The sequence below is a fragment of the Eucyclogobius newberryi genome, unplaced genomic scaffold, assembly GCF_026437365.1.
Source record: "Eucyclogobius newberryi isolate DKJ021-1_F unplaced genomic scaffold, fEucNew1.0.hap1 SCAF_18, whole genome shotgun sequence".
NCBI classification, from domain to species: domain Eukaryota; kingdom Metazoa; phylum Chordata; class Actinopteri; order Gobiiformes; family Gobiidae; genus Eucyclogobius; species Eucyclogobius newberryi.
The window spans coordinates 1,097,242-1,125,226 of record NW_027315812.1 but is presented as its reverse complement, the minus strand read 5'-3'; the positions used below and the strand labels follow the sequence as shown (position 1 = coordinate 1,125,226).

General features: G+C 50.5%; 1 protein-coding gene across 2 annotated transcripts in view; it reads right to left on the bottom strand.

Moving 5' to 3' along the window:
- Positions 1–4,484: 4,484 nt before the first annotated feature.
- The window catches only part of LOC140364283 (ras-responsive element-binding protein 1-like), a 70,860-nt gene continuing 47,359 nt past the window's right edge, over positions 4,485–27,985 (bottom strand). For both annotated transcript variants that reach the window (XM_072450375.1, XM_072450376.1), the window contains 12 exons: positions 27,003–27,192; positions 25,199–25,438; positions 24,809–25,088; positions 20,251–20,891; positions 18,841–19,763; positions 18,590–18,777; positions 16,791–16,958; positions 16,019–16,177; positions 15,589–15,738; positions 15,402–15,517; positions 12,049–12,673; positions 4,485–5,402 (listed from right to left, as the gene is read on the bottom strand). In XM_072450375.1, the coding sequence (XP_072306476.1) occupies positions 4,513–5,402; positions 12,049–12,673; positions 15,402–15,517; positions 15,589–15,738; positions 16,019–16,177; positions 16,791–16,958; positions 18,590–18,777; positions 18,841–19,763; positions 20,251–20,891; positions 24,809–25,088; positions 25,199–25,438; positions 27,003–27,192 (4,570 nt within the window). In that variant the 3' untranslated portion in view covers positions 4,485–4,512. The remainder of the gene's footprint in view (positions 5,403–12,048; positions 12,674–15,401; positions 15,518–15,588; positions 15,739–16,018; positions 16,178–16,790; positions 16,959–18,589; positions 18,778–18,840; positions 19,764–20,250; positions 20,892–24,808; positions 25,089–25,198; positions 25,439–27,002; positions 27,193–27,985) is intronic.

Here is a 27,985-nt window from a genome sequence, read left to right as displayed (position 1 = left end):
CTCGTGTCGTGACCTTTAACCCAAAAGCACCTTATGAATGATGATTCTGAATTCCCCTGAGAGCCGTTATATATATTTGAAATCATAAATCGATAGTATACGAGAAAGTCAAGAAAGAGATGGAAGAAACGAGAAGAACATGCAAAAGCCGACACTCTTGAACTGCACACGCTTCACAGTTTAGACACAAACCACACGCGCAATTAAAGCTTCAGAAAAATGACCAAAACGGAATAAAACATGGCTTTTTTTAAACAATTTCACACAAACCAAAGACAAATAAATATGTAAAAACAGTTGATCCAGGAACGCTAAGCTAACGCGCTAACGAGGAGAGGGAAAGACAAACTATTACAACGCTAAGCTAACGCGCTAACGAGGAGAGGGAAAGACACACTATTACAACGCTAAGCTAACGCGCTAACGAGGAGAGGGAAAGACAAACTATACAAAAGTACTTTGTAACTTGAAGATTGAAGTTCAAATATTCCATCAAAGTTTTACAGTGTTTTTCAAATTAAACTTAAAATATTTTGTGCTGAAGTCAAAAGTCACGAAGCTCAACAATGAACAGCACGTTTGGAATATGGGCCCTTTTCACCTTAAAAACACGGAGCTCCACTTCCTGTTCAGTGGAATGAACCGAGTCTCCTTAAAATAAATGAAGACGGAGTTCTAGAGTGATAATCCCAGTCACATGTTCAGAGACATCTGTGCTAATGCTAAAGCTAATGCTAACATACAATCATGTTCAGATCAAATCAAATCAATTTATTTTTGTAAGGCCCAAAATCACAACAACAGTTGCCTCTGATAACAGCATAAATTGAAAAAACATTTACAAAAACATTCTTTAAACTTTGATCAACTTTGTGTGTCTTATATTTAAGCTAACGTGTGTTAGCTTTTAGCTCTGAGACAAAAACACTTTAGAAACACGGAGGTTTCCTCTGGACACATATTTACATCTGAAGCTGCTGCAGAAATGATCACTCTAGAACTCGCTCTTTAAAGAGACTCGGGAAGAGAAGAACTGAACTAGACCGGCCCCGAGGGGCCCGTGGTGAAGAGGGAGGGCCCGTGGTGAAGAGGGAGGGCCCGTGGTGAAGAGGGAGGGGCCATGATGAAGAGGGAGGGGCCCGTGGTGAAGAGGGAGGGCCCATGATGAAGAGGGAGGGGCCCATGATGAAGAGGGAGGGGCCATGATGAAGAGGGAGGGGCCCGTGGTGAAGAGGGAGGGCCCATGATGAAGAGGGAGGGGCCCATGATGAAGAGGGAGGGGCCCAGGATGAAGAGGGAGGGCCCGTGGTGAAGAGGGAGGGGCCCAGGATGAAGAGGGAGGGCCCGTGGTGAAGAGGGAGGGGCCCATGATGAAGAGGGAGGGCCCATGATGAAGAGGGAGGGCCCATGATGAAGAGGGAGGGCCCATGGTGTAAATGTGCTAATGTAAATGAGCTAACGTAAGTGTGCTAATGTGAGTGTGCTAATGTAAGTCTGCTAATGTGAGTGTGCTAATGTAAGTGTGCTAATGTGAGTGTGCTAATGTAAGTCTGCTAATGTGCTAATGTAAGTGTGCTAATGTAAGTGTGCTAATGTGAGTGTGCTAATGTAAGTGTGCTAATGTGCTAATGTAAGTCTGCTAATGTGCTAATGTGAGTGTGCTAATGTGAGTGTGCTAATGTAAGTGTGCTAATGTGAGTGTGCTAATGTAAGTCTGCTAATGTGCTAATGTGAGTGTGCTAATGTGAGTGTGCTAATGTAAGTGTGCTAATGTGAGTGTGCTAATGTAAGTGTGCTAATGTGCTAATGTGAGTGTGCTAATGTAAATGTGCTAATGTGCTAATGTAAGTGTGCTAATGTGAGCGTGCTAATGTAAGTGTGCTATGTGCTAATGTGAGTGTGCTAATGTGAGCGTGCTAATGTAAGTGTGCTATGTGCTAATGTGAGTGTGCTAATGTGAGCGTGCTAATGTAAGTGTGCTATGTGCTAATGTGAGTTTGCTAATGTGCCAACGTGAGTGTGTTAATGTTCTAATGGAAGTGTGCTAATGTAAGTGTGCTAATGTGCTAATGTGAGTGTGCTAATGTGCTAATGTATGTGTACTAACGTGTTAATGTGAGTGTGCTAATGTAAGTGTGCTAATGTGCTAATGTAAGTGTGCTATGTGCTAATGTAAGTGTGCTATGTGCTAATGTGAGTGTGCTAATGTGCTAACGTGAGTGTGCTAAAGTGCTAACGTGAGTGTGCTAATGTAAGTGTGCTAATGTGCTAAAGTGAGTGTGCTAATGTGAGTGTGCTAACGTGTTAATGTGAGTGTGCTAATGTAAGTGTGCTAATGTGAGTGTGCTAATGTGAGTGTGCTAATGTGAGTGTGCTAATGTAAGTGTGCTAATGTGCTAATGTAAGTGTGCTAATGTGAGTGTGCTAATGTAAGTGTGCTATGTGCTAATGTGAGTAAGCTAATGTGCTAACGTGAGTGTGCTAAAGTGCTAACGTGAGTGTGCTAATGTGCTAATGTGAGTGTGCTAATGTAAGTGTGCTAATGTGCTAACGTGAGTGTGCTAATGTAAGTGTGCTAATGTGCTAAAGTGAGTGTGCTAATGTGCTAACGTGAGTGTGCTAATGTAAGTGTGCTAATGTGCTAAAGTGAGTGTGCTAATGTGAGTGTGCTAATGTAAGTGTGCTAATGTGCTAATGTAAGTGTGCTAATGTGCTAATGTGAGTGTGCTAATGTAAGTGTGCTAATGTGCTAATGCATGTGTGCTAATGTGCTAACGTGAGTGTGCTAATGTAAGTGTGCTAATGTGCTAACGTGAGTGTGCTAATGTGAGTGTAGTTTGAGCCCGTTCACACTTCAACTCTTTTACATTTTATTTCTTTAAAAGGTTTAAACTGCAGCTTCAGAGGCGGAGCTTAAAGGTTTAGCCCTCGTGAAGTCACAAAACATCTTCATGAACGTGATTGTCGTTAACGCAAATCTGAAGATAATTCAAATGTAGAAAAGTGATATTTGTGGATTTTGTGCTTTAACATTGATATAACTTTATATTTAAAGTTTGTTAAATCGTCAACTTTGAAAAGCTTTTGGAAGCTCAAAATATAAACGGATGAAACTTTAGGTTAAAATGTGGCAATATCCTTTCATAAATACTGCACTTTGGTACAAAGACTAAACCGGGCCTAAACCGGGCCTAAACCGGGTCTTTAGCTAGTTTAGCTCACAGGTGGATTTTAATACTCGTTCTAAGTCATTTTGACGATTTAACAAACCAAACGTAGCGTTTGTGACGCAGACGATCGGAGCCTTTTGTCTTAAGGCCTCATGATTTAAGAAGTGTAGAAAAATATGTTTAATACAAAAGTTAGCTGTGTTAGCGCTGTTAGCTCCTTGGCAAACGGCTAGCGCGCGTTAGCTTAGCCGCGAGAAGGAAGACGAAGGATTTTAAAGCATAAAATCTGAGGTAAATACTAAATGTTATTGTTAGGTTTGAGTTCAACACTTTTGTTCTGTTTAAAATTGATTAAACTAAATAATTTTCCACCACCAAAAAATATCACACAAAATCAAAAATAATAAAATAATAAAGATTCTACGAGCCTCAAACCTGTACAAAACCAGCTCAGAATGATCCAAAAAGGGAGAAAAACCCACAAAACCAAAGGAAACTCCGCCTCTTCAGAGTTCTTCAGAGTTTTGTTTCCAAAAACAGCAACAAAAAGCAGCGTTTTCACGGCTAAAATATTCCAAAAGTCTCGTTTTTTCCGCTGTGGTTTCCAGTTATGGAGGAGCTGGAGACAAAAACAGAATTATTCCACGTTTGATGAAATAAAAGTGGAATAATTCTCACAAAATAATCTCGAGTCATTTCAATCATTTATTGCTGAATATTCAGATTTTCCCGACACAAAAAGAACGTTTGATAAAAAGCTATAAAAAGGAGTTTGTCCTCCGATCGCGGCTGTAGTAGTTTAAGGCACTTCAAGAACAGTCCAAAGGTCAAAGGTGAGGATTTCCCGCCGTTTGGCACGCTCCGTCACTACTCCCTTTAAAACAACAGGGGGCGCTCTTCAGAGGCTATGATCACGCCGTTAGCCGCTAACGCTAACATTAGACTTTAGTGCTTCAGATTCAGATCCAAAGTGCAAAGTGTTTTTGGTGTTTCACGACTTTGAGCTGCAACTCTTTTATTTCACTTTATTTCTACTTTTTAAGACTTTTGAACCAAATGAAGTGTAAATCTGTGACTTTATTCTTTATGATAAAGCGTCACATTTATGTCGAGTCATGTCTTTGTCTTCAGACTGTGACGTCGTTGCAGCTCCAACAGTTCATTTCAATCTAAACCCTTAGATCTTTTGCATAAACAAAGTTACATTTCATACTTCAAATCAAAAAGATGGTTTGGTAAATTCAAAATACTAAAATGACTAAACTAATAATTGAACAAACTCATATTCTGTCAAACTTTGGTTTCTTTAGGTCCGTTTAGATTCTAAAAGGAGTAGTGAGCGTCACTGTGGGGCCCCCGACGGCTCCGGGGGAAACGGCTCTGCAGACGGCTCCTCTGGCTCCGCAGACTCTGCAGACGGCTCCTCTGGCTCCGCTGGCTCCGCAGACGGCTCCTCTGGCTCCGCAGACTCTGCAGACGGCTCCTCTGGCTCCGCAGACTCTGCAGACGGCTCCTCTGGCTCCGCAGACGGCTCCTCTGGCTCCGCAGACTCTGCAGACGGCTCCTCTGGCTCCGCTGGCTCCGCAGACGGCTCCTCTGGCTCCGCAGACTCTGCAGACGGCTCCTCTGGCTCCGCAGACTCTGCAGACGGCTCCTCTGGCTCCGCAGACTCTGCAGACGGCTCCTCTGGCTCCGCAGACGGCTCCTCTGGCTCCGCAGACTCTGCAGACGGCTCCTCTGGCTCCGCAGACGGCTCCTCTGGCTCCGCAGACTCTGCAGACGGCTCCTCTGGCTCCGCAGACGGCTCCTCTGGCTCCGCAGACGGCTCCTCTGGCTCCGCAGACGGCTCCTCTGGCTCCGCAGACGGCTCCTCTGGCTCCGCAGACGGCTCCTCTGGTTCCTTGGCATCTCCTTCGTCACTCGTCTCCTCAGCAGATCTCTGTTCCTCGCTGGTGCAGGGTTCCTCGCTGGTGCAGGGTTCCTCGCTGGTGCAGGGTTCCTCGCTGGTGCAGGGTTCCTCGCTGGTGCAGGGTTCCTCGCTGGTGCAGGGTTCCTCGCTGGTGCAGGGTTCCTCGCTGGTGCAGGGTTCTTCGTTGTTCTTGTCGCCGGTCCGTGGTTCCTCGTTCAGCTCCTCTGCAGTCCTCGGCTTCAGGTGGATCCTCTGGTGTCGCACCAAACTGTGCTTCAGGGTGAAGGTTCTCTCGCAGGTGGAACACTGGTACGGACGTTCTCCTGAGGAACACAGGAACCATGAAAACAAAGTTACATATGCAACTACGGTTCTATAAATCCCTACTGACCGCCAGAGGGCGGAGCTGAAGCACTGAATGTTCCCTTCGCACATGTGCAGTTCGAGTAGTTATACCAAATGAGTCACTCCTGTGACCCTGTGAGGCGCCCCAGAGGTCATATATTCCCCCGTCGTCCATCGCTCCGTTCTCAGAATCTTCTCGCGAAACCGCAAGGATTCGGAGTGACAAGAGCCTCTGGCGGTCATCCGGGTTTCATAGAACTGTAGTTACATATGTAACTTTTGTTCTATTTCATCCCCACTGAGCCAGAGGGCGGGGCTGAAGCACTGAATGACATAATACCAATACGAAGAATCTCAAGCACATGCTTCACTGAGAAGGACCCGGGGATTCCAGGAGAACCAAGAGGATGTGGAGCGGCCACTTAGACATTGTAGAATCTGGTGAAAGTGCCTGGCCCAGTCCAAGATGCGCCTCGCAGGAAACACGTACAGAGTGTGCCCGCCCATCCTGGCCTAAAGAGCACGGCGCCCTTGCGAGGGAGAACCATAGCGGGCAGTGGGTCGACTCTTCTGAGGCGAACAAATCCACTTTCGCCTGGCCAAAAAGGCCCCAAATCGTGTGGCGGGACCACTCTCCCGGAAGGGGTTGCTGCCGTGAAAGAAAGTCTGCCACAGAATTGCTTTCTCCCGGCAGATACACAGCTCTCAGTGTGGACAGACGAGGCCCAGCCCATCCCAACAAATTGCGAGACACCTCAAGGAGCCGAGCCGACACCTCCCTGATGGTGTTGCCCAACCGAACCAGAATATGTGACTCGCCACGGCAATTGTTGGACCATGTCGGCCTCGGTGAAACTGAGAAAAACAGCATTTTACTTTTTTTTCCCCAAATTTGTGATTTTCGTTTTTTTGCAGAATGTGCTAGTTGAAGTTATGAATAAGCCCCTGTGTGCTTCAGATAACACTATTGGTTGTCTTAAACGTATACATTAAGCTGTTAAAAATGTGGAGTTTTGGGGTCTTTTTCCTGCTCTCCTGGGGGGCGTCACCTTTTTCTAGCCAACGTGTTGTTTACATTTTCCACCAATCAGCTGTGATCCGCATGGCTACAGCTGCTGCTCCGTGCTCTCTCATGACTCCAGACCGTCTGCAGAGCACAGTCTTCAGAGCTTACATTTCCTGGACTACATTGCAACGGAACTGTTTACTCAGGTCCACTTTTACTTTACTACTAAATTATTGCTTTAACGCTGTGTTTTAAGGCGGTCTCGTGATCACTTTAGAATCTTACTTGTCTGCTCCGGTGGAGCTAATGCTAAGCTAACATGTTGCTTCAGTGCACTCTGCAATACGGGCTTAATGTGACTACTTGCTGTTATCACCATGTTATCGGGTTATTTTTCGGCGTGGGTTGTGTGGGTCGTGCTTTGTGTCTGTTTTATGGTGCTAAACCGGCTGTTAGCCCCACAGCCCGGAGCTAAACGCAGCTATTCGGAGCTAAGCTAAGCTAAACTTTGCTATGTTATCGGGTTATTTTTCGGCGTGGGAAGAGAAAAAAACTACAACTCCCGATACCACTTCTGGTCACGTGGCTTACGTACGTCGCACGTCACGCACGCACTGCGTCACTCGAACCAATCACGCGCTTGCCTGGCCATTATCAGCTTCCTGTGTGTCTCTCTGTGCACGGTGTTGGGAGAGACAACAGGACGGCTGAACCAGGTAAGCTTTGCGACTAAAACACCCGCTTTTAATCACTTTAATGTGCGCCGGTTTTAAACTCGAGTGTATGTTTATGTTTTGGTGTGCTGTTCTGCAAGTGTTTTGCTTTTACGAGCAGTGTTATCTCAAGTGAGCTAGCTAGCCCCGCTAGCCGAGGGCAGATGTCCCAATATCTCCGCGTTTTGCATCTTAAATACACCGTTAACGTCACAATGTGAACTGTTATCTGTGAAGCGTGTTATTCCCATATTACTGTTAACCCTAATCCTTTTATCCCCCTTTTCAGAATTGGCAAAGACACCCTGACTGACATGACCTGTCTCTACGTGAAGTCTGCTAAGGAGCGTGGTAAGTGTAAAACATTATTTTGGTGATTTTCGTGTTTTAATGATTAGAGTATAATTAACCATAAGCAACATCTGTTTTTCAGGTGAGCCTGCAGTTTGTACATCAAGCTTCAGATCACTGTGGAAACAGCTTCTCCCACACATCAGAAGCTGCAGGCCACGCACAGATCATCAGATTATCAAGCGAGCATACATGAAGACCAGGGTTGACACTTTGGAAGACATCGCTGAGGTTAGTTTATATGATTTGACTACTGTAATGTGTAAACATTAGCCTGGCAAAACTTCAGTGCTGCTCTCTGCTTAAGATATGTTTCTTCTGTTCTCATTTTTTTACAGTGTCGCTCTTGTCATCAGGTCGTGGAAAACAGCTCTCCTGAGTCTCACTTCAATATCCCACAGCTTGTTGGAACGGCGGATGGCAAAGTGTTTGTCAAGAACTTGGACTGGCAGAAGCATCTGAGTCCCTTCTTCAGACGGCTTCCAAAGATCAAGAGTTATCAGCACTTCAGGTATTTATATTGAAACTCTCACATTGTGTTAAAAAAAAAAAATAGTTAATGAGTGTTTTATGTGAAATAGTTAGCCATTTCTTAAATGTCCTGTTATTTGTTTACAGCTTTGATGCCAAGAGCCGAGAGTCACAGCACAGAAGAGTGCACAGAGGAAGAAGAGGATGAGGATGTGATCTCTGATGTAATTGGACTCTGGTGGTGTACATATCATATCTATTATCTCATATCTCATATATTCAAAGCCATGGACCCGTTGCAGTTCGTATACCTGGCCCTGGCATCTGTTTATAAGAGTTCTTCTATTAAGAGTGTTTTTTAAACTTCCTATAAGTTACTGTCCTTTCCCCCTGTATCTACTGCGTTGTAACATTAAAGGCTCTTATCTTATCTTTTGTTGTTTGTGTTGAATCATGAATCACCTGTGAATTATGTTTATCGACAAATGGCAATGAACCCTATTCTCATTCTGATTCTTTGATTCTATTCAGGGCCTTTTGTAATCCAAGTATTTCCATTTTAATATAGTAACTTCTAATTCTGATTCAAGTCCAGTTACCATCAATAACAACACTCCTCTTGAGTCTTGAGTGACAGCTGTAGGGGGGGTGGTGTCAGTGTGACAGGGGGAGGGCTTATCTCAATGAGATGCAAATGAGCCCCGCCCCCCTGTGACTCTGGGCTCACTCAGGTGAGAAACTTTGGAAGCCGTTTTCTCAGTGAATGGGTTTGAGAGTTGTAAACATTCAAATGACCACAACTTACTCAAATATGATCAGATCTACATGAGTGAGACATCATTGGAAAGCTTTGAATTCACACTTTCAGAATCTGTGAATAACTCAAAATGTCTCCGGGTAGACATGTAACTGGATTGGCCACGGTCAGACACATATGTTTCCCTCTCTGATGTGGCCAGATGAACAGAACGCAGTTCTAAAACATTGATGTGATCCAAGCGATCCCTCTGAGACCACATCCCTTGAACCATCTGTGCTGCCACACCCCATCCTGTGGTGCAGGAGTCAGTGGTAACCACCTCCCTGCGACACACCACCAAGCCCATGGGGACCCCTCTCGCCAAGTACTGCCTGTCCCTCCATGGGGCCAGTGCAGAGGACGCAATGACAGGAGGCCGAGGGGCACAATGCGTGTGACGGAGGTCAGCTTTCTCACAAGTTGAAGAAACGCGATGAAAGGGTGCCGACTGCCAGGCCCGAAACAAGAGACCATATTTTGAAATGTTGTCCAGGCGACGAAGTGATGGACGAGCCTTCATCGACACGGTGTCTAAATCTATTTCCAGAAATGTGGCCCTCTGGGATGGGACCAGGTTGCTCTTCCCCATATTTACTCTGAAGCCCAACTGGGTCACATGCGCCAGCAGGCGAGCTGTATCCCGGATGACTTGCGCTCGAAGTGTGAACACTCTCGGGTAATGGGAGAGTCCGAATGGGAGCACCCGAAATTGCCAATGGCTGCCTAGATAGGCAAACCTGAGAAACTGCCGATGTTGAAGTGCAATGGGCACATGGAAGTAAGCATCTCCGAGATCTACAGACGTGAACCACTCCCCGTCTGTGACTGACTGAAGAACCTCTCCTGTGGTAATCATGTGGACCATTCCACATGCTCACCACAGGAGAGGTTCTTCAGTAACCCTAACCCCAACACCTTCAGGAAATGGTTGAGTCCCCTGAGATCCACGAAATCCACCTGTCTTTTTTGGGCACGAGGAAATACGTGGAGTAGTAGCCTCCGGGTTGCAACAGAAGAGCTACTGCCTCGATGGCCCCCTTGGCCAGGAGGACGGATAGCTCCTGGGTCAATGCTTGAGCTTTTGCCGGGTCGCTGATCATAGTCATCTTGACCCGGCCCGACATGTGGCCGGCGTCGGAATTGCAGTCGATACCCATGAGTCAATGTAGCAACCACCCCCCCCCACCAGCCAGCACCCGAAGGTCTTGACCGGTGTCCCGGGTGGCCGCGAAATCCCCTGTCGGGACCCTCTGGTTCCGTGAAGGTGGCCGAAAAGCGGTGCCAGCCGTCTGGCATCTCACGGACCGAGGGGAGGGCCCAGCTCTGTTGAGGCCAGAAAGTTGCTGCCTGGTATGTCGGGCGAGAGCAGTCCGTTCCAACGCTTCCACGGCAGCGGAGCCAAACAACTCTCCGGGCTGCACGGGCACACTGCGGAGGGTCCTACGGCACGCCTCAGTGAGGGGAGACTGAGCGAGCCAAATCTGCCGACGGGCTTGAACAAGGAAAGACACAACTCTGCCAAGTTCCCTCGTCATAAGCGCAAAAGCCTGTAGCGCTGTGTCACAAAACATATTTGCAGCAGTATCAGCGGCATTACCCCGTGGAAGGGAGGAAGAGAGCGCCAGCATCACGTGAGCCAGTGACTTGCCTAAACGACCAGCCCGCGCACCAGAATTATATGCCTTGGTCACCAAGTCGTCAGTCACCCAACATTGGGACTGAAGACATCTAACATCCTGGTGTAAGGCCTCCTCAGGGGAAACAATGAGACACGCAATGGCGGGTTCAACTGCAGGCATGCGATCCAGACCGGCTGCCGATCGATTATGCAGAGCGGCCAAAACCCGTCCGTCTGATGAGAGCCTCGAAAAAGCGCTTGGATCTTTCCAGCAGGCATGCATCTTTTTAGGAGGAGCTCGTCCTCGCCTGAAAAAAGCACCGGTAGAGCTGCTCAGGCAGCGGAATCTGCACCTGAAAAAGCCCCAGGGCTTTACGCAGCACATCCTTCATGGAGCTCTCGACTGAGCCACTAAAACTTTGAGCAGATTCAAAAGAACCATCCCCAGAACCATCTGCCTCTCTAAAATGAGAGGCAGATGCTGCCACGGAGAGAACTTCCTCCTCCGGAGCATGGATCAGAAGCAGGGGAATCCACACGATGAGCCTGCAACATGGACTTCATCGCTTCTAATTCAGCAGAGAGCTTAATTCTTCTTTTTATCTGGACTGCCACTGCCTGCGGGCTCAGAGAGGCCTTTTGAGCGTCTGGGAGAGGGCGCTCGGCCCGAGGGCGGGAGGTCATTGTCATCCGTCCAGGTCAACTCTGACAACCTCGACACTCTAACCGCCTGTGGCATAACTGCAGTTCATGCGTTTGTCATCCGAAAGCGCCTCTCTCAGGTGGTCAGGGCCAAGGCACGCCGGACAAAGGTCATGACCATCATCAACGTGAAGTGCTGACCCACAGTTCACGCAAGAATGGGAGCCATGATCTGGCACCAAAGTCAGCGTGTACAGAGGCCAGAACCAGGAGCGGGTGCGCACACGCTGCTGTCACAGATTAGAGCCACACGGGAGTGGAAACACCGGTAAATAACAGGCAGTATCAAGCCGGTACAGAAGCTAACACCGGGAACGGGAGCGTCACCAATTTAGGCCCCAAGGTAGGGGCCCTAAACCCCAGAGAGAAAATCAAAACTAAACGTTGTGTACCGCTAACGCTTGAAGAGGCTTAAACTTACACCACCAAACAACCGCTAACACCATTAGCAATAATACAGCCTGTCGAAGACGGCAAAACGTACCTGAAATAATGGGAGAGGGCGCGCGGCTTTCACCAATCAGAAACAACGCAACACAAAACTACTAACACCGCTAGCGATAGCACAGATGTGATCAGACGTTATGTGGCGCGAACGCCGCCTTCACCAACGAAACACCGTTAACAGTGTTCAAAATACCTGTAAATCTCTCAGCGAGATGTAAATCGTCGCAGTCCTCGGAGGGCGAAATCCGCAGCTCCAACCACAAGATCGTAGGACTTCAAGCGACAAAGTCAAGTTCTTTGCAACGTAATAAGAACGGCACGCAAGAAGATAAAGAGAGCGAGCGATATGACCTCCAGGCGCCATCCAGGGTCAGAGGGTCACAGGTGTGACTCGTTTGGTATTACTACTCGAAGGGAACATTCAGTGCTTCAGCAGCGCCCTCTGGTGGTCAGTAGAGATGAAATAGAACCAGGTCTAAACCAGGGCCTAAACCAGGGCTAAAGCGGGTCTAAGTACCTGTGTGTGACCTCATGTGGCGCGTCAGGTCCTGCAGGCTCCAGAACCTTTTGCCGCACACGTTGCAGATCTTCTTGCGTTTGTCGACTCGGCCGCTGGCTCCGCCCTGGCTCCGCCCTTCGCCGCTCTTGTGCTCGGAGCTGCTCTCGTCGTCGTCGCTCCGCTCGTCTTCAGGCTCGTCTTCGCGCTCGTCGAACTCCGACTCGGCGCTCTCCGGCTCAGCGCTCTCCGGCTCGCTCTCGCAGTCTGGCTCCTCCGACTCGCCGTCCGACATCTTCTCCTCCTCCAGCTCCTCCTCGTCTTCCGTCTGCAGCTCCTCTGTGGCACTCGCCGGCTCCTCTGTGGCACTCGCCGGCTCTTCGGTGGCGTGGGCTCTCTCGTGGCGAGCCAGAGTCGTGCTGTAGCGGAAACTCTTGTGGCAGACGCGGCAGACGTGTTTGAGCGAGTCCGAGTCTGGGTTAGCGTCGTTAGCGTAGTTGGCGTTGTTAGCGGCGTTAGCGTGAGGCTGTTCGTCCTGCGAGGAGCCACTAGGGGCAGAACTCAGCTTAAAGTCAATGAGTTTTCGTCCAAAGTTCAGGTCCAAACTTTTGTTGCTGTGGCAGTCGTCGTCGTCCAGGTTCTCCGACTGAAAAGAAGGAGAGAAGAGTTCTGAAGGAGAGAAGAGTTCAGATGGAGAGAAGAGTTCTGAAGGAGAGAAGAGTTCTGATGGAGAGAAGAGTTCTGATGGAGAGAAGAGTTCAGATGGAGAGAAGAGTTCTGAAGGAGAGAAGAGTTCAGATGGAGAGAAGAGTTCTGAAGGAGAGAAGAGTTCTGAAGGAGAGAAGAGTTCAGATGGAGAGAAGAGTTCAGAAGGAGAGAAGAGTTCTGAAGGAGAGAAGAGTTCTGAAGGAGAGAAGAGTTCTGAAGGAGAGAAGAGTTCTGAAGGAGAGAAGAGTTCTGAAGGAGAGAAGAGTTCAGATGGAGAGAAGAGTTCTGAAGGAGAGAAGAGTTCTGAAGGAGAGAAGAGTTCTGATGGAGAGAAGAGTTCTGAAGGAGAGAAGAGTTCAGATGGAGAGAAGAGTTCTGAAGGAGAGAAGAGTTCTGAAGGAGAGAAGAGTTCAGATGGAGAGAAGAGTTCTGAAGGAGAGAAGAGTTCTGAAGGAGAGAAGAGTTCAGATGGAGAGAAGAGTTCAGAAGGAGAGAAGAGTTCTGATGGAGAGAAGAGTTCAGATGGAGAGAAGAGTTCTGAAGGAGAGAAGAGTTCAGATGGAGAGAAGAGTTCTGAAGGAGAGAAGAGTTCTGAAGGAGAGAAGAGTTCTGAAGGAGAGAAGAGTTCAGATGGAGAGAAGAGTTCAGAAGGAGAGAAGAGTTCTGATGGAGAGAAGAGTTCTGAAGGAGAGAAGAGTTCTGAAGGAGAGAAGAGTTCTGATGGAGAGAAGAGTTCTGAAGGAGAGAAGAGTTCAGAAGGAGAGAAGAGTTCTGAAGGAGAGAAGAGTTCAGATGGAGAGAAGAGTTCAGAAGGAGAGAAGAGTTCAGATGGAGAGAAGAGTTCAGATGGAGAGAAGAGTTCTGATGGAGAGAAGAGTTCTGAAGGAGAGAAGAGTTCTGAAGGAGAGAAGAGTTCTGATGGAGAGAAGAGTTCTGATGGAGAGAAGAGTTCTGAAGGAGAGAAGAGTTCTGAAGGAGAGAAGAGTTCTGAAGGAGAGAAGAGTTCTGATGGAGAGAAGAGTTCTGAAGGAGAGAAGAGTTCAGAAGGAGAGAAGAGTTCTGAAGGAGAGAAGAGTTCTGAAGGAGAGAAGAGTTCAGAAGGAGAGAAGAGTTCTGAAGGAGAGAAGAGTTCTGATGGAGAGAAGAGTTCTGAAGGAGAGAAGAGTTCTGAAGGAGAGAAGAGTTCTGAAGGAGAGAAGAGTTCTGAAGGAGAGAAGAGTTCAGAAGGAGAGAAGAGTTCTGAAGGAGAGAAGAGTTCTGATGGAGAGAAGAGTTCTGAAGGAGAGAAGAGTTCTGAAGGAGAGAAGAGTTCAGATGGAGAGAAGAGTTCTGAAGGAGAGAAGAGTTCAGAAGGAGAGAAGAGTTCTGATGGAGAGAAGAGTTCTGATGGAGAGAAGAGTTCTGAAGGAGAGAAGAGTTCTGAAGGAGAGAAGAGTTCTGAAGGAGAGAAGAGTTCAGAAGGAGAGAAGAGTTCAGAAGGAGAGAAGAGTTCAGAAGGAGAGAAGAGTTCTGAAGGAGAGAAGAGTTCTGAAGGAGAGAAGAGTTCTGATGGAGAGAAGAGTTCTGATGGAGAGAAGAGTTCTGAAGGAGAGAAGAGTTCTGATGGAGAGAAGAGTTCTGATGGAGAGAAGAGTTCTGATGGAGAGAAGAGTTCTGAAGGAGAGAAGAGTTCTGATGGAGAGAAGAGTTCTGATGGAGAGAAGAGTTCTGAAGGAGAGAAGAGTTCTGAAGGAGAGAAGAGTTCAGAAGGAGAGAAGAGTTCTGAAGGAGAGAAGAGTTCTGATGGAGAGAAGAGTTCTGAAGGAGAGAAGAGTTCTGAAGGAGAGAAGAGTTCTGATGGAGAGAAGAGTTCTGATGGAGAGAAGAGTTCTGATGGAGAGAAGAGTTCTGAAGGAGAGAAGAGTTCTGAAGGAGAGAAGAGTTCTGATGGAGAGAAGAGTTCTGAAGGAGAGAAGAGTTCTGATGGAGAGAAGAGTTCTGAAGGAGAGAAGAGTTCTGAAGGAGAGAAGAGTTCAGATGGAGAGAAGAGTTCTGAAGGAGAGAAGAGTTCAGAAGGAGAGAAGAGTTCTGATGGAGAGAAGAGTTCTGATGGAGAGAAGAGTTCTGAAGGAGAGAAGAGTTCTGAAGGAGAGAAGAGTTCTGAAGGAGAGAAGAGTTCTGATGGAGAGAAGAGTTCAGAAGGAGAGAAGAGTTCTGATGGAGAGAAGAGTTCAGATGGAGAGAAGAGTTCTGAAGGAGAGAAGAGTTCTGAAGGAGAGAAGAGTTCTGAAGGAGAGAAGAGTTCTGAAGGAGAGAAGAGTTCTGAAGGAGAGAAGAGTTCTGAAGGAGAGAAGAGTTCTGAAGGAGAGAAGAGTTCAGAAGGAGAGAAGAGTTCTGATGGAGAGAAGAGTTCTGATGGAGAGAAGAGTTCTGAAGGAGAGAAGAGTTCAGAAGGAGAGAAGAGTTCTGATGGAGAGAAGAGTTCTGAAGGAGAGAAGAGTTCTGAAGGAGAGAAGAGTTCTGAAGGAGAGAAGAGTTCAGAAGGAGAGAAGAGTTCTGATGGAGAGAAGAGTTCTGAAGGAGAGAAGAGTTCTGAAGGAGAGAAGAGTTCTGAAGGAGAGAAGAGTTCTGAAGGAGAGAAGAGTTCTGAAGGAGAGAAGAGTTCTGAAGGAGAGAAGAGTTCTGACCTTGGTGGTGTCGTTGAGCCGCTCGGAGCTGCTTCTTCTGCTGATGCTGCTGCAGCTGCTGCTCTCGCTCTCTAGCGCCTCGTGTGGTGGAGCTGAAGACGCCACAGAAACTGAGTCTGAAAAACAGAAACAGGTTTGAATCAAAGACAAAACATTATTACTATTTTCACATCATTTCCTGTTTTACCTTGTGAGATGTTGTGGGCGGAGTCCATTGCAGCTGGCTCCTCCCCCTGATGCTCTGATTGGACTGGAGGAGTGTTGGGGGCGGGGTTTGTTACTGAGGATTTTGGGCTCGTTTCAGAAGAAAGAACTGGCTCCGCCTCCGACTGAGACTCTAAACAAGAGGAAATCCGGTTACAGTCCTGGTCTGGTACCTGCGCTCTCTTTAGTCCGGTTACAGTCCTGGTCTGGTACCTGCGCTCTCTTTAGTCCGGTTACAGTCCTGGTCTGGTACCTGCGCTCTCTTTAGTCCGGTTACAGTCCTGGTCTGGTACCTGCGCTCTCTTTAGTCCGGTTACAGTCCTGGTCTGGTACCTGCGCTCTCTTTAGTCCGGTTACAGTCCTGGTCTGGTACCTGCGCTCTCTTTAGTCCGGTTACAGTCCTGGTCTGGTACCTGCGCTCTCGTGGGAGCCGTCGTCCTCCTTCTTGACTAAAACTCCGTTCCTCCTCAGCGTGCGGTTGGCCACGCCGTGTTTGCGCAGTAGGTGGCGCTCACAGTTGGACTTGGTGGAGAAGAAGGCGTCACATTTGGGGCACGGGAACGGCTTCTGACCTGAAACAAACAAACAAACAAACAAACAAACAAACAAACAAACGTTTGAACACTTTCATTTCACATTTTGTTATTATTATCATCAGTATTAGTAGTATTACAGTATTATTACCCGTGTGTGTGAGCATGTGTCTCTGTAGTAGTAGCAGTAGTAGCAGTAGCAGTATTAGTAGTAGTATTAGTAGTAGCAGTAGTAGGAGTAGTAGTAGCAGTAGTAGTAGTAGTAGTATTAGTAGTAGTAGTAGTAGCAGTAGTAGCAGTAGTAGCAGTAGTAGCAGCAGTAGCAGTAGCAGTAGTAGTAGTAGTAGTAGTAGTAGTAGTAGTAGTAGCAGTAGTAGTAGTAGTAGTATTAGTAGTAGTAGCAGTAGTAGTAGTAGTAGTAGTAGTAGTAGTAGTAGTAGTAGTAGTAGCAGTAGTAGTAGTAGTAGTAGTAGTAGCAGTAGTAGCAGTAGCAGTAGTAGCAGTAGTAGCAGTAGTAGTAGTAGTAGTAGCAGTAGTAGCAGTAGTAGTAGTAGTAGTATTAGTAGTAGTAGTAGCAGTAGTAGCAGTAGCAGCAGTAGCAGTAGTAGCAGTAGTAGCAGTAGTAGTAGTATTAGTATTGCAGTATTATTACCCGTGTGTGTGAGCATGTGTCTCTGGAGGGACGAGGCCCAGGGAAACACTCGAGGACAGAAAGGACACGTCATCTTCTGGGCGGAGTTAGAATAAGCGTTCTTCTTTCCTTTAGGAGCCGAGGCTTTGGGCTCCTCTTTAGGCTTCTCCTCCGACACTGCAGCGTCCTCTGCAGGAGACACAGGGAATTACACCTGCAGGTACACCTCCTTCTTCTCCCCCACCTTCCCGTTCTTCAGTCGTGCCCTGCGTTCTCCCCCTCGCGTTCTCCCCCTCGCGTCCTCCTCCTCGCGTCCTCCTCCTCGCGTCCTCCCCCTCGCGTCCTCCCCCTCGCGTTCTCCCCCTCACGTTCTGCCCCTCACGTTCCCCCTCACGTTCCCCCTCGCGTTCTCCCCCTCGCGTTCTCCCCCTCGCGTTCTCCCCCTCACGTTCTCCCCCTCACGTTCTCCCCCTCACGTTCTCCCCCTCACGTTCTCCCCCTCACGTTCCCCCTCACGTTCTCCCCCTCACGTTCCCCCTCACGTTCCCCCTCACGTTCTCCCCCTCACGTTCTCCCCCTCACGTTCTCCCTCACGTTCCCCCTCGCGTCCTCCCCCTCGCGTTCTCCCCCTCACGTTCTCCCCCTCACGTTCCCCCTCACGTTCCCCCTCACGTTCCCCCTCGCGTTCTCCCCCTCGCGTTCTCCCCCTCACGTTCTCCCCCTCACGTTCTCCCCCTCACGTTCCCCCTCACGTTCTCCCCCTCACGTTCTCCCCCTCACGTTCCCCCTCACGTTCTCCCCCTCACGTTCCCCCTCACGTTCCCCCTCACGTTCCCCCCCTCACGTTCTCCCCCTCACGTTCCCCCTCACGTTCCCCCTCACGTTCTCCCTCACGTTCCCCCTCGCGTCCTCCCCCTCGCGTTCTCCCCCTCACGTTCTCCCCCTCACGTTCCCCCTCACGTTCCCCCTCACGTTCCCCCTCACGTTCTCCCCCTCACGTTCTCCCTCACGTTCCCCCTCGCGTCCTCCCCCTCGCGTTCTCCCCCTCACGTTCTCCCCCTCACGTTCCCCCTCACGTTCCCCCTCACGTTCTCCCCCTCACGTTCCCCCTCACGTTCCCCCTCACGTTCCCCCCCTCACGTTCTCCCCCTCACGTTCCCCCTCACGTTCCCCCTCACGTTCTCCCCCTCACGTTCTCCCCCTCACGTTCCCCCTCACGTTCCCCCTCACGTTCCCCCCCTCACGTTCTCCCCCTCACGTTCCCCCTCACGTTCCCCCTCACGTTCCCCCCCTCACGTTCCCCCCCTCACGTTCTCCCCCTCACGTTCCCCCTCACGTTCCCCCTCACGTTCTCCCCCTCACGTTCTCCCCCTCACGTTCTCCCTCACGTTCCCCCTCACGTTCCCCCTCGCGTTCTCCCCCTCGCGTTCTCCCCCTCACGTTCTCCCCCTCACGTTCCCCCTCACGTTCTCCCCCTCACGTTCTCCCCCTCACGTTCCCCCTCACGTTCTCCCCCTCACGTTCTCCCCCTCACGTTCTCCCCCTCACGTTCTCCCTCACGTTCCCCCTCGCGTCCTCCCCCTCACGTTCCCCCTCACGTTCCCCCTCACGTTCTCCCCCTCACGTTCTCCCCCTCACGTTCCCCCTCACGTTCCCCCTCACGTTCCCCCCCTCACGTTCTCCCCCTCACGTTCCCCCTCACGTTCCCCCTCACGTTCTCCCCCTCACGTTCTCCCCCTCACGTTCTCCCCCTCACGTTCTCCCCCTCACGTTCTCCCTCACGTTCTCCCTCACGTTCTCGTTCTTCAGTCGTGTTCTACCTCTCTTGGTGCAGATCTGGCTGCTCTGTAGAAAGGGGCTGAACTTGTTAGCGTCGGTCGTGGCTAACATCTTCTCAACGCTGGCAAACTCTCCGCTGGACTCCAGGGCGGGGCCCCTGGGGTCCAGGGCGGGGCCCCTATGGTCCAGGGCGGGGCCCCTGGGGGCCGGCTTCTTTCGAGGGCGCTTCCTGCGACACAATCATGAGATGATGTGCGTTTCTTTCTCGTCTTACGTGACAAACTGAACTCACCTCACTGGATCCTCTTCTTCTTGCGTTGCGTCTCTATCTGGCTCCGCCCTAGCCTCTGCACTTCCCACTTTTGCCACGCCCCCTGAGGCAGGCGTTGCCGTGCAAACGGCTTCTCGCCGCAGAAGATCGGTCGCCGTGGAGACGGAGCTGATGATCTGAGCGATGGAGGCGAGCGGCGGCAGCTCGGACGCCGAGGCGGACGACGGCTTCGGCAGCAGCGGCTTAAGGCGAGCGGCACGCAGACAGGAAGGGGCGGGGCCTGTTGAGGAGGGGGCAGGGCCTGTGGATGAAGGGGCAGGGCCAGAGGAGGACAGGAAACAGGCCAGGACATTGGCAGCCATCTTCTCGTCTCTGGACACGTCCACATTCTTCTCCTGTTTCACGTCGGGTTGGCGGCGCTGGCGTTTGCTCGGCACAGACAGGTCGATGGGCTCGTTGCTCGCTCCGTCGCTCAGCTCCAGCTTCACGCCGCTCAGGCCCCTCAGGCCACTCATGCCGCACGCGCCCCGAGACGCTTTGGCAGAGAAGTCCAGGGGCTGGTCCGGGTCTGAGGGCAGGACCTCCAGTTTGACGCTCTGCAGCCCGTTCAGCGCTCGACCGGCTGCGCTGTGTGGCAGGTTAGCTATGTTAGCAGGGACGTTAGCCACGGTAGCGTTAGCCACGGTAGCATTAGCCATGGTAGTGTTAGCGGCAAGCGTGGCCGGCGGCAGCGTCTGGATGTGGTCCTCGATCTCGCGCTCCTGCACCTCGGGGTGCTGCTTCAGCAGGTGGTGGATACAGTTCCGTTTGGCCAGAAACGCAGCTCCACAGCGTTTGCACTCGAAGGGTTTCCGCTGGCAACCGTTGTGCGTGCGCAGGTGGATCTGCAGCGCTCTGTACGACTTCAGGTCCTCTGCACAGAAGCGGCACACAGTCTCCGCCTCCTGCAGCAGAGAGAGCGGTCAGACATACGACAAACACACACCCCTGAGCCCAACCCGTCTGTCCTCAAACCGTCTGACCTCAAACAGTCTGTCCCGCACCCGTCTGTCCCGCACCCGTCTGTCCCCAACCCGTCTGTCCGCAGCCGTCCCGCACCCGTCTGTCCCGCAGCCGTCTGTCCCCAACCCGTCTCTCCCCAACCCGTCTGTCCCGCCGCACCCGTCTGTCCCGCCGCACCCGTCCGTCCCGCACTCGTCCGTCCCCAACCCGTCCGTCCCCAACCCGTCCGTCCCCAACCCGTCCGTCCCGCACCCGTCTGTCCGCACTCGTCCGTCCCCAACCCGTCCGTCCCGCACCCGTCCGTCCCGCACCCGTCCGTCCCGCACCCGTCCGTCCCGCACCCGTCCGTCCCGCACCCGTCCGTCCCGCACCCGTCCGTCCCGCACCCGTCTGTCCCGCACCCGTCTGTCCTGGGGTCACGTGTCTCACCTCGGCCTGGACCTTGGCCACCGTCGCCGCCGCCGCCGTCAGCGCCGCCGTGATGTTGTTGGTGGCGGTGGACGTGACATATTTGATGTTCTTCTCGATGTCTTTCCGGGACGTCTTGTTGTGCTTCTTCCTCAGGTGGCGCTCGCAGTTGGCCTTGACGGTGAACGGGTAGTGGCACACGCGGCAGACGTACGGGCGCTCGCCGCTGTGCGTGCGCAGGTGTCGGATGAGCGTGGCTTTGTCCGGCGCCACGTACTCGCAGATGTTACACTGATGAGGCACGACGCCGAGGTGCAGCCGCATGTGAGCCTGGAGCAGCGCCGAGTACGGGAACGTCTGCTCACAGAAGCGGCACGAGAACGGGCCTTTGGGCGCCGCCGGCTTACGGCTCAGCGACTCGTCTGGGGAGAGGGAAGTACTGCAGGGCGGAGACACCGAGGAGGAAGAGAGCGAGGGCGAGAGCGAGGGCGAGCGAGTGTCGGCGTCCGTTTGAGCCGAGAGACACTTAAAGAGAGGCGCCGGCGGCAGAGACGGACTGATGCAGCCCAGCGACGCCTGCTGAGGAGGGGGCGGAGTCAGGGCCAGGCCACAGCGAGGAGCGGGAGGAGGGCGGGGCTTAAGGGGAGGCTTCTGCGCCACACCTGAGAGAGAGAGAGAGAGTGAAACGGCTGTTGCTAACGTGTGGATAAACAGGAAACAGCTGTTGCTAACGTGTGGATGACCAGGAAACAGCTGTTGCTAACGTGTGGATAAACAGGAAACAGCTGTTGCTAACGTGTGGATAAACGGGAAACAGCTGTTGCTAACGTGTGGATGACCAGGAAACAGCTGTTGCTAACGTGTGGATAAACGGGAAACAGCTGTTGCTAACGTGTGGATGAACGGGAAACAGCTGTTGCTAACGTGTGGATGACCAGGAAACAGCTGTTGCTAACGTGTAGATGACCAGGAAACAGCTGTTGCTAACGTGTTGATTAACAGGAAACAGCTGTTGCTAACGTGTGGATAAACAGGAAACAGCTGTTGCTAACGTGTGGATAAACGGGAAACAGCTGTTGCTAACGTGTGGATAAACGGGAAACAGCTGTTGCTAACGTGTGGATGACCAGGAAACAGCTTTTGCTAACGTGTGGATAAACAGGAAACAGCTGTTGCTAACGTGTGGATGACCAGGAAACAGCTGTTGCAAACGTGTGGATAAACAGGAAACAGTTGTTGCTAACGTGTGGATGACCAGGAAACAGCTGTTGCTAATGTGTGGATAAACAGGAAACAGCTGTTGCTAACGTGTGGATGACCAGGAAACAGCTGTTGCTAACGTGTGGATAAACGGGAAACAGCTGTTGCTAACGTGTGGATGAACGGGAAACAGCTGTTGCTAACGTGTAGATGACCAGGAAACAGCTGTTGCTAACGTGTTGATTAACAGGAAACAGCTGTTGCTAACGTGTGGATAAACAGGAAACAGCTGTTGCTAACGTGTGGATGACCAGGAAACAGCTGTTGCTAACGTGTGGATGACCAGGAAACAGCTGTTGCAAACGTGTGTATAAACAGGAAACAGCTGTTGCTAACGTGTGGATGACCAGGAAACAGCTGTTGCTAACGTGTGGATGACCAGGAAACAGCTGTTGCTAACGTGTGGATGACCAGGAAACAGCTGTTGCTAACGTGTAGATGACCAGGAAACAGCTGTTGCTAACGTGTTGATTAACAGGAAACAGCTGTTGCTAACGTGTGGATAAACAGGAAACAGCTGTTGCTAACGTGTGGATGACCAGGAAACAGCTGTTGCTAACGTGTGGATGACCAGGAAACAGCTGTTGCAAACGTGTGTATAAACAGGAAACAGCTGTTGCTAACGTGTGGATGACCAGGAAACAGCTGTTGCTAACGTGTGGATGACCAGGAAACAGCTGTTGCTAACGTGTGGATGACCAGGAAACAGCTGTTGCTAACGTGTGGATAAACAGGAAACAGTTGTTGCTAACGTGTGGATAAACAGGAAACAGCTGTTGCTAACGTGTGGATGAACAGGAAACAGCTGTTGCTAACGTGTGGATAAACAGGAAACAGCTGTTGCTAACTTTTGGATAAACAGGAAACAGCTGTTGCTAACGTGTGGATAAACAGGAAACAGCTGTTGCTAACTTGTGGATAAACAGGAAACAGCTGTTGCTAACTTGTGGATAAACAGGAAACAGCTGTTGCTAACGTGTGGATAAACAGGAAACAGCTGTTGCTAACGTGTGGATGAACAGGAAAAAGCTGTTGCTAACGTGTGGATGAACAGGAAAAAGCTGTTGCTAACGTGTGGATAAACTGGAAACAGCTGTTGCTAACGTGTGGATGAACAGGAAAAAGCTGTTGCTAACGTGTGGATAAACAGGAAACAGCTGTTGCTAACGTGTGGATAAACAGGAAACAGCTGTTGCAAACGTGTGGATAAACAGGAAACAGCTGTTGCTAACTTGTGGATAAACAGGAAACAGCTGTTGCTAACTTGTGGATAAACAGGAAACAGCTGTTGCTAACGTGTGGATAAACAGGAAACAGCTGTTGCTAACGTATGGATAAACAGGAAACAGCTGTTGCTAACGTGTGGATGAACAGGAAACAGCTGTTGCTAACGTGTGGATAAACAGGAAACAGCTGTTGCTAACATGTGGATAAACGGGAAACAGCTGTTGCTAACGTGTGGATAAACGGGAAACAGCTGTTGCTAACGTGTGGATGACCAGGAAACAGCTGTTGCTAACGTGTGGATAAACAGGAAACAGCTGTTGCTAACGTGTGGATGATCAGGAAACAGCTGTTGCTAACGTGTGGATGACCAGGAAACAGCTGTTGCTAACGTGTGGATAAACAGGAAACAGCTGTTGCTAACGTGTGGATGAACAGGAAAAAGCTGTTGCTAACGTGTGGATAAACAGGAAACAGCTCTTGCTAACGTGTGGATAAACAGGAAACAGCTGTTGCTAACGTGTGGATAAACAGGAAACAGCTGTTGCTAACTTGTGGATAAACAGGAAACAGCTGTTGCTAACGTGTGGATAAACAGGAAACAGCTGTTGCTAACTTGTGGATAAACAGGAAACAGCTGTTGCTAACGTATGGATAAACAGGAAACAGCTGTTGCTAACGTGTAGATGACCAGGAAACAGCTGTTGCTAACGTGTTGATAAACAGGAAACAGCTGTTGCTAACGTGTGGATAAACGGGAAACAGCTGTTGCAAACGTGTGGATGACCAGGAAACAGCTGTTGCTAACGTGTGGATGACCAGGAAACAGCTGTTGCTAACGTGTGGATGACCAGGAAACAGCTGTTGCTAACGTGTAGATGACCAGGAAACAGCTGTTGCAAACGTGTGTATAAACAGGAAACAGCTGTTGCTAACGTGTGGATAACCAGGAAACAGCTGTTGCTAACGTGTGGATGACCAGGAAACAGATGTTGCTAACGTGTGGATGACCAGGAAACAGCTGTTGCTAACGTGTGGATGACCAGGAAACAGCTGTTGCAAACGTGTGGATAAACAGGAAACAGTTGTTGCTAACGTGTGGATAAACAGGAAACAGCTGTTGCTAACGTGTGGATAAACAGGAAACAGTTGTTGCTAACGCGTGGATGAACAGGAAACAGCTGTTGCTAACGTGTGGATAAACAGGAAACAGCTGTTGCTAACTTGTGGATAAACAGGAAACAGCTGTTGCTAACGTGTGGATAAACAGGAAACAGCTGTTGCTAACGTGTGGATGAACAGGAAAAAGCTGTTGCTAACGTGTGGATAAACAGGAAACAGCTGTTGCTAACGTGTGGATAAACAGGAAACAGCTGTTGCTAACGTGTGGATGAACAGGAAAAAGCTGTTGCTAACGTGTGGATAAACAGGAAACAGCTGTTGCTAATGTGTGGATGAACAGGAAACAGCTGTTGCTAACGTGTGGATAAACAGGAAACAGCTGTTGCTAACGTGTGGATAAACAGGAAACAGCTGTTGCTAACTTGTGGATAAACAGGAAACAGCTGTTGCCAACTTGTGGATAAACAGGAAACAGCTGTTGCTAACGTGTGGATAAACAGGAAACAGCTGTTGCTAATGTGTGGATAAACAGGAAACAGCTGTTGCTAATGTGTGGATAAACAGGAAACAGCTGTTGCTAATGTGTGGATAAACAGGAAACAGCTGTTGCTAATGTGTGGATAAACAGGAAACAGCTGTTGCTAATGTGTGGATGACCAGGAAACAGCTGTTGCTAATGTGTGGATAAACAGGAAACAGTTGTTGCTAATGTGTGGATGACCAGGAAACAGCTGTTGCTAATGTGTGGATAAACAGGAAACAGCTGTTGCTAATGTGTGGATGACCAGGAAACAGCTGTTGCTAATGTGTGGATAAACAGGAAACAGCTGTTGCTAATGTGTGGATGACCAGGAAACAGCTGTTGCTAATGTGTGGATAAACAGGAAACAGCTGTTGCTAACGTCTTCGACACAAACGTCCGAAATGAAACACAGCAAGTTAGAAAATGTCAAATCAAGTGCTAAAGTCTGACCTGTGGCTCCGCCCTTCAGGCTCAGAGCGATCTGATTGGGAGTCGCTGCTGCCACCTGCAGGATGCGCTGCAGACCTGCCAGCTCCATGATGGGTGGAGCGTCGGAGCCCGTGGCCCCGCCCTCAGACTGAAGCAGGAAGCTGGTCTGGAACAGCGGCACGCCCAGAGCCAGGCCCAGGGACAGCGCCTCACTGTGGACAGAGGCGGGATCCACCGGGATCGTCTTAATGCTGTCGAGACGAGCCTGGACCAGGTCTGACTCCGAGGGCCCCACGGGGATCTGCAGGAGGAACCAGAAGAACCAACGGTCACTCACACGACGGAGGGGGAGGAGCTTGTGACCACGGATCATCAAACGAGTGCGAGTGACGCTAGAGGAACGGTTCTGACCTTAGACGTGAGTTTGAGTCCGAGCGCCTTCAGAAAACCCTCCTGCTCCTCCTGCTGCTCCTCCTCCTCCAGCTGCTTCCTGGAGGTGAGGTGGTGTTCTTCTGCAGCAGCTTCAGGCTGGTGTGAGGAGCAGTCGTGCAGGTCCAGAGCCGAGGACAGAGGAAACGCTCGGTCGCACGAGTCGCACACGAAACGGTGGAACTTAGAGATGCAGCGACGGAGGTTTGTCTCACACCAAACCTGAAAGAGACACCATGTGACCACCTGAAGCCTGTCCCCTTATTGGTCGTTCTGTCCTTTACTCCTCTCTGATTGGTCCTGCTCCTCCTTTACTGCTCTCTGATTGGTCCTGCGCCTCCTTCACTGCTCTCTTATTGGTCGTGCGCCTCCTTCACTCCTCTCTGATTGGTCCTGCGCCTCCTTCACTCCTCTCTGATTGGTCGTGCGCCTCCTTCACTGCTCTCTGATTGGTCCTGCGCCTCCTTCACTGCTCTCTGATTGGTCATGCTCCTCCTTTACTGCTCTCTGATTGGTCCTGCGCCTCCTTCACTGCTCTCTGATTGGTCGTGCTCCTCCTTTACTGCTCTCTGATTGGTCGTGCTCCTCCTTTACTGCTCTCTGATTGGTCGTGCGCCTCCTTCACTGCTCTCTGATTGGTCGTGCTCCTCCTTTACTGCTCTCTGATTGGTCGTGCCCCTCCTTTACTGCTCTGATTGGTCCTGCGCCTCCTTCACTGCTCTCTGATTGGCCGTGCGCCTCCTTCACTGCTCTCTGATTGGTCGTGCTCTGATTGGTCCTGCGCCTCCTTCACTGCTCTGATTGGTCGTGCGCCTCCTTTACTGCTCTCTGATTGGTCGTGCCCCTCCTTTACTGCTCTGATTGGTCCTGCGCCTCCTTCACTGCTCTCTGATTGGCCGTGCGCCTCCTTCACTGCTCTCTGATTGGTCGTGCTCTGATTGGTCCTGCGCCTCCTTCACTGCTCTGATTGGTCGTGCGCCTCCTTTACTGCTCTCTGATTGGTCGTGCGCCTCCTTCACTGCTCTCTGATTGGTCCTGCGCCTCCTTCACTGCTCTCTGATTGGTCGTGCGCCTCCTTCACTGCTCTCTGATTGGTCGTGCTCCTCCTTTACTGCTCTCTGATTGGTCGTGCCCCTCCTTTACTGCTCTGATTGGTCCTGCGCCTCCTTCACTGCTCTCTGATTGGCCGTGCGCCTCCTTCACTGCTCTCTGATTGGTCGTGCTCTGATTGGTCCTGCGCCTCCTTCACTGCTCTGATTGGTCGTGCGCCTCCTTTACTGCTCTCTGATTGGTCGTGCCCCTCCTTTACTGCTCTGATTGGTCGTGCGCCTCCTTTACTGCTCTCTGATTGGTCGTGCCCCTCCTTTACTGCTCTGATTGGTCCTGCACCTCCTTCACTGCTCTCTGATTGGTCGTGCCCCTCCTTTACTGCTCTCTGATTGGTCGTGCCCCTCCTTTACTGCTCTGATTGGTCCTGCGCCTCCTTCACTGCTCTCTGATTGGTCGTGCCCCTCCTTTACTGCTCTCTGATTGGTCGTGCCCCTCCTTTACTGCTCTGATTGGTCCTGCGCCTCCTTCACTGCTCTCTGATTGGTCGTGCGCCTCCTTTACTGCTCTCTGATTGGTCGTGCGCCTCCTTCACTGCTCTCTGATTGGTCCTGCGCCTCCTTCACTGCTCTCTGATTGGTCGTGCGCCTCCTTCACTGCTCTCTGATTGGTCGTGCGCCTCCTTCACTGCTCTCTGATTGGTCGTGCGCCTCCTTTACTGCTCTCTGATTGGTCGTACCTGAGCGATGAGGCTGAACTTGGCGCAGGAGAAGTCGATGAAGGCGAGCTCGTTGAAGCCCGCTGGGATGGACGGGTTGTTCTGGATGAAAGGTCGTCCACTGGGGTCCAGGGGGAGGAGCTTGTGCACCGCCGCGTTGTGCCTGAGGAGGCCCCGGTGAGTCCTGAACGTGAGGCAGCACGAGTCGCACCTGAGACGAGAGAGAGACGTCAGAAATGTTACACTTTGTGCTGTTGTTTTTGAGAGTTCTCTCGCGTTCTTCTGGTGCAGTTCCTGAGCGCGGCCAGCGAGAGGCGCTGTCCCCCTGAACACCACAGCAGCTGCTTCAGCTAATCCAGGACTTTAGAGGCGGAGACAGAGTCTGAGAAGAAGATGCTGACCAATCACAGCAGACTTAAAGGTGTACACGATCCTGACACGTGCACATTAAAGGTGTACACGATCCTGACACGTGCACATTAAAGGTGTACACGATCCTGACACGTGCACATTAAAGGTGTACACGATCCTGACACGTGCACATTAAAGGTGTACACGATCCTGACACGTGCACATTAAAGGTGTACACGATCCTGACACGTGCACATTAAAGGTGTACACGATCCTGACACGTGCACATTAAAGGTGTACACGATCCTGACACGTGCACATTAAAGGTGTACACGATCCTGACACGTGCACATTAAAGGTGTACACGATCCTGACACGTGCACATTAAAGGTGTACACGATCCTGACACGTGCACATTAAAGGTGTACACGATCCTGACACGTGCACATTAAAGGTGTACACGATCCTGACACGTGCACATTAAAGGTGTACACGATCCTGACACGTGCACATTAAAGGTGTACACGATCCTGACACGTGCACATTAAAGGTGTACACGATCCTGACACGTGCACATTTGTGTTCAGGCTAAAGTTAAACACGACCTAAAGTGGCAGAGGATTTAAAAGTGATTTACAAAACGTCATGACGAT